The sequence below is a fragment of the Hibiscus syriacus genome, unplaced genomic scaffold (assembly GCF_006381635.1).
Source record: "Hibiscus syriacus cultivar Baekdansim isolate YM2019G1 unplaced genomic scaffold, ASM638163v2 tig00111644_pilon, whole genome shotgun sequence".
In the NCBI taxonomy this organism is placed as follows: Eukaryota; Viridiplantae; Streptophyta; class Magnoliopsida; order Malvales; family Malvaceae; genus Hibiscus; species Hibiscus syriacus.
The window spans coordinates 682,327-691,569 of record NW_024063144.1 but is presented as its reverse complement, the minus strand read 5'-3'; the positions used below and the strand labels follow the sequence as shown (position 1 = coordinate 691,569).

Below are 9,243 nucleotides of genomic sequence, written 5' to 3'. Positions count from 1 at the left end.
ATTATTTGGTTCATTTATTGGTATAATAGTGTTTAGTTATAGGAGAATTGGTAATGAATCCAGCTTCTGTTTTCATAATATCAGTCATCAGATTGAATTGGATTGCAGTATCATTCAAGCTACCAAAGCAGAGATCTGTTTATTGGAGGGTTAAAATAAAATAAAAATTATGCTAAAAAACTTAATTGCATTACTTATTTTCAAGAGGGACTTAAAACATAATTAAACCATTTTTATCACCGCCGCTGAAGGTAAATAGGTTTATTCCAGACTTAAAAGGAGGAATCATATACAATGTATGCAAAATTGTTTAATACTTGGTCTTCAAGCAAAAACATAAATACCAACTTTTGGACATAGTTATCGATACTGTCGGTTCCACATTGTTGTCGAGTTTGTTCGACTTCAGACAGATGGCGATAAAGTTTCTTCGCTGCCCGTTGATTGTGCATTTGAATCGTTGTCGAGCTTCTTGAAGATCAGCTTTTGCTGGGGGAGCTGGCCGTTTGCGAACGCGGTTAGCTCAGTGTCTAGTAAGATTGTGTCCTCATCTTTGAACTCTCCTCTTAGTATGCCCTTGGCGAGTTCGTTCTCGATGTGCTGCTGAATCACTCTCTTGACTGGTCTAGCACCGAAGTTCGGATCGTAACCCATATTTCCAAGAAGTTGAACAGCACTGTCTGTCACCTGAAGTTTTATTTTCCTATCTGCAATTCTTACTTGCACACGTTCCAACTGCAAACAGAGAAAACAAGGCGGCTAAGCACAAAGAAACGACATGATCGGCTTGACGGTGTATAAGGAACCGAGAAACTTACCTGTAATTTCACGATACTGTTTATTTGTTCGCGGTCCAAGGGCTGGAACACTATATACTCATCAACACGATTCATGAACTCGGGTCGAAATACTGCTCTTGCAGCCTCCATCACCCTCGACTTAATAGTTTCATATGCTAGGTCTTTCGGTGTGTCTTCATCTGAGTTCAGAATGTACTGCGAACCCACATTCGAAGTCATAATGATGATAGTATTGGTAAAGCTCACAGTACGACCCTGTGAATCGGTGACTCTTCCATCATCCAAAATTTGAAGGAAAACATTGAAAACATCACCGTGTGCTTTCTCAATCTCGTCAAAAAGAATCACAGCATATGGCCTCCGACGAACTGTCTCCGTCAGCTGCCCTCCTTCTTCATAGCCCACATAACCTGGTGGAGCACCAATAAGTCTCGAAACTGCATGTTTTTCCATATACTCACTCATATCGATGCGAACAAGTGCTTCTTCCGTATTAAACAAGTAGGATGCAAGGGCCTTAGCAAGTTCAGTTTTCCCTACACCAGTGGGACCCATAAACATGAAACTTGCAATTGGACGACGGGGATCCGAGAGACCAGCTCGAGATCGTTGAATGGCCTCAGCTACGGATCTAACAGCAGGATCTTGACCCACTACTCGTTTATGCAACACTTCCTCCAAATATAATAGTTTCTCCCTCTCAGATTGTTGAAGTTTGGAAACAGGTATGCCAGTCCATTTACTAACTACTTCGGCAATATCATTTCCAGTAACTTCTTCTCTCAGCATTGATTTTCCGGATTTCATATACTCATCTAATTCTTTTTCGGCATCAGCAAGTTGACGCTGCAAAGAGTTCAAACTCCCGTACTTCAGTTCAGCAGCACGATTGAGATCATACTCACGCTCGGCCTGCTGGATCTCTACATTTACCCTATCAATCTGTATAAGTAAATCAGTTAGTTGACTACCTTGATTTGTATTCATCCATAAAAAAACCGGAAATGCTAGAAGATGACCTCAACCTCACAGATGACAAATAGCAAAATGTATGGTGCCAGCAAAATAAAGCTTTTAAAGAGATTTTTACAGAAAACTTGCATACCTCTTCCTTGATCGACTGAATGTTTGTCATCACGGTCTTCTCGTGCTCCCACTGTTCAGTCAGCTGAGACTGTTTCTCCTTTAAGAGCGACAACTCAGCCTCAAGGCGGCTCAGTCTATCTCTTGATGCTTTGTCAGTATCATTTGTGAGAGACAGCCTCTCCATCTCCAGCTTCAGTACCGAACGATTGATCTCATCAAGGGCAGTTGGTTTCGAAGTGATTTCCATTTTCAATTTAGCAGCTGCTTCATCAACTAGATCAATAGCTGCAATTTGGAAACATATATTAGTACGCAAATACGAGCATCACCAACTTGACAATATCTGTTTGTTATGTTTGTGCATATCCTACCTTTGTCAGGTAAAAATCGACCACTGATATAACGGTCAGACAAGATTGCAGCTTCCACAAGTGCACTGTCGGAAATACGGACTCCATGATGCAGCTCATATCTCTCACGAAGACCCCGGAGTATAGAGATTGTATCTTCTACCGTTGGCTGATCAACATAAACCTGCTGGAAACGACGCTCCAGGGCAGGATCTTTCTCGATGTATTTACGATATTCATCCAGTGTCGTTGCCCCAATGCATCGTAGTTCTCCTCGACCAAGCATGGGCTTCAGCAGATTGCCTGCGTCCATTGCACCATTGGTGGCACCTGAAATAGAAAGACCATTTCCACAAACACAAACAAGTATTATTAGCCTATCAGGGAGAAACACATAATTTCCATGAACAATTATCTCAAATCTGATGGAAGAAAGAGTTTTTCACAGTTCAGCCAACTTTATCGATATTGAAAAATCAACCTATAAACCTAGAAACTTGTAGAAAACCTTACCCGCCCCCACAACAGTGTGAATCTCATCTATGAAGAGGATAATTTGGCCCTCAGATTCTGTTACTTCCCGAAGTACAGCCTTCAGTCTATCCTCAAACTCTCCCCGATATTTAGCCCCGGCTATGAGCGAGCCCATGTCGAGTGAGATAAGCTGTAGAGAGAAACCTGTTTATCAGCATCTGCAACATTGTGATTCCAACAACCCACCCACCCACCCACCCTTCAAAAAGAAATAAATAAATATTGATATTCATATTTTTTCCTGAGAAAATAATCAGGAAAAATGCTAGTTAACTTCACCTTACGGTTCATCAAAGCCTGAGGGACATCACCCTGCACAATTCTCTGGGCAAGCCTGTAAAAAGACATAGCAAGATCATGTAGAAATTAAGTTAATACTAATCTGAAAATGCTAGTTTCAACAAATTGACTTCATCAAAGACTGGATGCACGTATATGCTATGTTGCTCTGAATCTTCATTTCGTTTTAAGTACCTGTGTTTGACACCCATGTACTGCGCTTATCTAGACATAGGTATGAGGATGCGATATCCAAAGACACCCCAAATACATAAAAAAATATCGAAAGAAAAAATTGAACATATTCATGTTGCACACATATCTAGAGTTCGACCCTTACACTCAAGAAGAGCTGGGCACATATATTAACCTACCTGCATCAGAATAGCTGGACCTACTTAATGTAAATGGGCTTTAACGTAAAGGAAATCATGCATGAAACTGAAACCTAAGCACTTACCCTTCAGAAATTGCAGTTTTCCCAACACCCGGTTCGCCAATTAGCACAGGATTGTTCTTTGTTCTCCTAGAAAGGATCTGAATGCACCTGCGTATTTCATCATCTCTTCCAATCACTGGGTCAAGCTTTCCTTCTCTTGCCATTGCTGTCAAATCTTTACCATACTTCTCCAATGCTTCATACTTCCCTTCAGGGTCTTTATTCAAAGTCACAGGGTCAGGAAAACAGTGCAGTGAACCGAAAATATGCCACTAAACCCCAAATAATACCGAGCAGCCAAATAGAGTAAAGCCTCAAGATGCAATGTTATGACATGAAAATTTGAATTAGTCCCTAACCCGCAAAAAGACACCAATACATGAGGATAAACAAAAAGGTAATACAAGTCATGTAAGAGGGGAAGAAGAATATGATTCACCCTTTAGACCTCTACAAATCAATAGAAGTTGCTATATGATTTGGTGAACAGTACATAAAGTAAAAGAAAATCCGGTTACCTTGGTCGGTAACTGACTGACGTCCCCTAATGGATTCTATTGCAGATTTCAAGGCTTGGGTGGATATCTGGAAATCCTTGAACAACTGCTTCCCAAAACGTCGATCTTGTGCAAATCCAAGAACCAAATGCTCAACAGAAACAAATGAATCCCCATACTCCTCCTTGTATTCTCGTGCTCGCTGCATCAGAGCCTCCAAATCACGTCCTAGCATTGAACCAGCGGATTCACCCAAAACCTAGTAGAGCAGAGAGGAGATAAGAGCAGGAAGCATCACTACCTAATCTGGAGATGAAACGTAGTTAACATGATCAAGCAATAACTATGAAAACAGTGAGACAAAAGAGGCAAGCATTGCAGTAAAGTTCAAGCGAAAAAATCAACGGACGTTTCGTACAAACATCGAACGAGAATAGATTAGAATGTGAGAGGAATTACCTTCGGCTGGCGTTGGATGAACTTATCAGTCGCTTCTAGAAGACGAGTATTGTCAACTCCAGCTTTCAAAAAAATCCGCCGAGCAAGACCATTTTTCTGCTCCAGTAGAGCCTTCATCAAGTGTTCGGTCTCCACTATCTGATGTTTGTTCTCTTTAGCCACATCCGGAGAAGCAACAACGGCTTGCCAGGCCATTTCTGTGAACTCTTGTTGTGTAATCTGCCAAAAAATTGCAATCCCAACTCAACCCAAAAAAAATTTTGAATATTGAGGGACGAACATATAGGACGGACCCGGGATTTTATGTTAAGGAGACTAACTTTAAACTTAAGGGGCGAACTAAATTTTCAGGGAGGCGAAAACAGATTTTCAATAAAAGATACTAGAAAAAATCTAAAATATGACAATTTCAGGTAACGATTGTTCCACCCGCCCCTCAGTCCATCGTTGAACACATGTATCAGAAACATGGTTACGACCAAACGGAAGATGATTCTCCCAGAACTCTCAAAATACATGAAAATAACATACCCTTATCTCATCGGCGACATACAATTACTCGTATCGAACACTTACACAGTCTGAATAACCACGAAAATAGATTATCAAATAGAAAATACAAAGAAAATATTTTAAATTACATGAGAATAATTTTCAGGGCAACTGTCCTGCGAATAACATTTGCTTCATCGTATAATACAAAGACAAACGTTCTAAATGCACCGTGAAGTATAAAAACAATTAAGCAGAAATACTGGCTTAAACCAAAACTAAATAGAATTTCAAGCAATTGAGAAGCAGACAACATTAGCACTGAACAAATGAAAATCACCAAAGAAACAACTCAAAACAATACAGATATCAACCAAAGAAAATTCGTTAAAATAAATAATTCTTCTTCTTGTTCAGGTTTGGCTAACAAATTAATAAAATTATTACCAAAAAAGAAATATATTGAGCCGAGGAATCGAAAACAATGAAATAAATAGTGGGGTGTTTATATTTTCATTGTTAACGAGATTACCCTTCCCGTTGAAGCTTCGCAACGAACAATGGAAGGCCTTGAAGAAGTCCTTGAAAACCTCTCGAAAACCCCATTTTTCCTTAACTGAAGCGGTGAAAAGGATTTCAAGGAATAGGGTTTTGAAGAAAAGTTCAAAGAGAGGCGTGGGTGAGTTAAAAAGAGAGTGTTTCTGTTTGTAGCACATAAACTGACACCACTAATGGATGCCATTGAAGTAGAAGAAGAAGTCGCCATTTTTGGACTAATTTTAAGTTCAGAAAGACGGAATGACTGAATTGAATTTACCAAAAATATCGACGGGTTTGGGTGTAAATATAGGAGGAAAAATAATTGAACCGAGAAACAAAGTGAAAGGGTCACTTCTTCTAGTTGATATCTCTCGTCGATTCTCGAAATCCCTCGTTTTCTTTGGTTGTTTTCCCCCGGCGTTTTATGTTGTTTCGAGATGTCGTTTTGATGAAAGAACGAATTTTTATTTATTTATTATTTTAAGTGGGGAGAATATCGGTAATCCATTATGTTCTTACACGTGGCTAATCTTTTTGTGGATATAATGGAAAACCCATTTTTTTTTCATTTTCCGATGTTTATTATGTATTCATCTTATTTTTAAAAATTTTGAAGTTTCGGAATATATAATAATTAAATTATAATATTTTACTTGTTTAATAAATTGATTTTAGAATTATAGGATAATCATAAATTAAATATCAAATTATATTTCTATAATCTATTTATATCCATAGTAAATATAGAGAAAGAGTTAAAAGGATTTAAATTTAAACTAATCTAGCAATCTCAATAATTAATGAGAGTGTGTGTTATTAATGGAATGAGGCACTAGATCACTTCCTTTAAATAAGGTTAGAGGTTCGTGATTACGAATGGAGTAAACTAGATCAAGAAGGTAGTCCTTATTTATACAGTCCCCGATCTGGATTAGTCGATAAATATATAGTAAACCGATGGTTAAACCAAAATTGTACAAGCTTTGTGGCCATGATTATCGGGATTGTCTCAGGAAAGGCGGGCTAATATATGGCGTTACCGGATATATTAAAAGATATTTAACAAATTCGGTTTAGCGTTACCGGAAATGTTGAGTAATAATAATGTAGTAGGTCTAAATCATGAAGAAAAATTAAAAAATTTGGCAACCGACAAACTTAGTGTTGAGTTAATCGATCGACGAATATGGCTAAGAGGGGGATGAATTGACAAATAAAAATTTTGGTGGAAGCTATACAGAAAATTGAAAGTAATTGCTCAGCGATTTAGAGTGGTTCGACTTTCTCAACCAAAGTCTACGTCCACTACCTTAGCTATCCAGACTAAGGATTTTCCACAAATTCACTAATTTGTCTTTCTTTTGAGGACAAAGAGTAACCTTACAAATCCCTCAAGAATTATACCCCAAATTCTTGAGAACACTCTCTCCCAAAGAGAAGATTACAAATTTGCAAACTTACAAGGAAATCCTCACAAGGAAAAGAACACTCAAGAATGAATACACTTGAGTATAAGTAGTGTTCTTGAAAGCAAAATAAATATTGAATGAAAAATAGGCTTGAAATGCTCAAACTTGAGGTTTGATGCTTTCTTTTTGATTCTCTCTTGATTCTTGTTGATTGTTGTTTCTTATTGTTGATCAATGGCTTCTAAGCTTGTTTAAATACACCTTCAAATGATTCTGAACATTGGGGAAGATTAGTGGAGTCAATAGAGCCGTTTAAGTGTGAAAACAATTAATTAAAGCAGTTGGGAGCGTCAGTGCATCAATGCATACCCTAGGTGCATCGGTGCATCAGTGTAAAATTCAAATATTTTGACCGTTGGACTCTCAGTGCATCGGTGCACTAAGAGTGCATCGATGCATAAAATGCATTCGATGTTTTGAAAAAGCCTAAGTGCATTGATGCATGGTATTGTGCATTGATGCATCAAATGCACTAAGTGCATCGATGCATGGTATGTGCATCGATGCATAAAATGCATTCGATGTTTGAAAAATTAATTGGTGCATCGATGCATGGATTGGTGCATCACTTTGAAAAATTGATTTTAGGCTTGATTTTGGTTCAAAATACTTTGTGAAAAATGTTTCAAAAATAGTTTAAGTATAAAACACAATTTTACACATTTAGTAAGGTTTGAATTTGAACTTGAAATACTTTGAGTAATAATTTGATATTCGATTAATTAAATCGAATATACTTAGAAAATCATTTGTAAAATCTTAAAATTCATTTAAACTTAATTTGTTATATCGAAACACAAAAATGTTTTCAACAATCTCCCCCTTTTTGATATAACAAAACATTTGTGTTATTTTAAGATTTTCTAAAAATTTGAAATCAATTTTGAAAAATTATTACTCCCCCTTACTATAACATTTCTCCCCTTTTAAAACATTGTAACACTTAACATTTAATTTCTCTCCCTTTTTGTTAAATCAAAAAGACTCGAAAATGTAAACATGGTTATAAAAAAAATTTAGCCAATTGATTAGCAATATAGCTTAAGCTGCTAAGATCAAAATCAAGAGAAACGTTAGCCATTAGTTTCATAATCAAATGTGAAATGGCATAATTGGTCATAATGCAACTAATATGAAATTGATGCAAAAATTAATAAATATTAAGCTAAAAAAATTCAAATCAAACCAATATATATATTAAGTTTAAAAACCACAAAGCATCCAAATTATATCTTCAAACAAATTCAAACAATCCAAATAAAAACAATAATCCCCAAAGTATTCAAAATGTTTTAACAATAAAAGTTCAAAGATGATCCAAAACAAAACAAGGTCTACTCGTCCATAGAGGGATCGAGAGGCGGAGGAGGAAATATGGCTTGCATCTCAAGAGAGAGCATCCATGCGTGCAAGCATCTCCCTTTGAAATTCCATCTGTCGAGCTTCCAAAGTGTCTAAGCGTTGATTTACTACTTCGTGAGTAGCAGTCAAGTGGGATTCGATAGAAGCATACAGTAGATCAAATGTCTCCAAAAACGAACGAAAATATGGAGGTATTTGATCCTCTTGTGGAGCTGGTTCTGGTACAGGCTCATAGTCTGGAACGTGATCGTCGATATCTTGCATAAGTTGTTGAAACTCAGGATCATCGTCAGCAGCCGGTGCCGATGGAGGAGGAGGAGCACGAGAAGAGCTAAGAGCAGCTCGTGAAGAGCTAGCTCCCGGGGTTTTCTTACCGGGTCGAAATACCCAAAGACCTGTTTTCTCATCTTGTTTCCAATCCGCTTTCTTCAAGGAAGTAAGATTGATTTGGTTTTGGAGTGGGATAAGATTGTCGAGAGAGACGTCTAGACCAAGTTTGATAAAGAGGTTACTAAGAAGACATCCATAAACTAATGTTTCGACATGTTTTGAAGGAACAATGTTTATGACATCAACTAGTTGACTGAAGGTAATGTGGGGTAGATTGATTTTGTTCTTATTCTTGAGACAGTGCATTCACCACAAATCCCTAATAAGAAGAGTGGAGTACCTACCTCCGGATGGTCTAAACCACCAAGAGATCATCAGATGAAGAAAACGATCGTGATGAGATCGTTGAGTACTAACACTAGCATTTGGAATATAAGGATAATCTACAGTTTCATTCTCATTATATAACCCATCATCATCTAATCCAAAACGTGAAGCTCTAATCGCGGGGTCAATATTAATATATTGGCCTAAAAGATATGATCTAATGGCTATAGTTCCACATTGAGTTTTGTTTTGAATACATACCGCATTGGAATAGAAAAT

The 9,243-nt window shown here is 37.5% G+C and overlaps 1 protein-coding gene across 1 annotated transcript; it reads right to left on the bottom strand.

Annotated features, from left to right (window-relative positions):
* Positions 1 to 210: 210 nt before the first annotated feature.
* On the bottom strand, positions 211 to 5,837 carry LOC120166788 (chaperone protein ClpB3, chloroplastic-like). The gene is made up of 10 exons (XM_039175987.1): positions 5,469 to 5,837; positions 4,445 to 4,663; positions 4,007 to 4,244; positions 3,510 to 3,705; positions 3,050 to 3,104; positions 2,750 to 2,900; positions 2,258 to 2,566; positions 1,906 to 2,171; positions 819 to 1,742; positions 211 to 735 (listed from the first exon to the last, which is right to left on the bottom strand). Exons 1-10 carry the CDS (start codon positions 5,700 to 5,702, stop codon positions 406 to 408), a joined length of 2,922 nt encoding a protein of 973 aa, XP_039031918.1. The 5' UTR covers positions 5,703 to 5,837; the 3' UTR covers positions 211 to 405.
* Positions 5,838 to 9,243: the final 3,406 nt, after the last annotated feature.

Coding starts and splice junctions, on each gene's coding strand:
- LOC120166788 (XM_039175987.1), bottom strand. CDS start 5,702: ATGGCGACTTCTTCTTCTACTTCAATGGCATCCATTAGTGGTGTCAGT. Junction 2,172..2,257: donor TCGATTTTTACCTGACAAAG/GTAGGATATGCA, acceptor TCCAAATTGCAG/CTATTGATCTAGTTGATGAA. Junction 1,743..1,905: donor TTCAGTCGATCAAGGAAGAG/GTATGCAAGTTT, acceptor TTACTTATACAG/ATTGATAGGGTAAATGTAGA.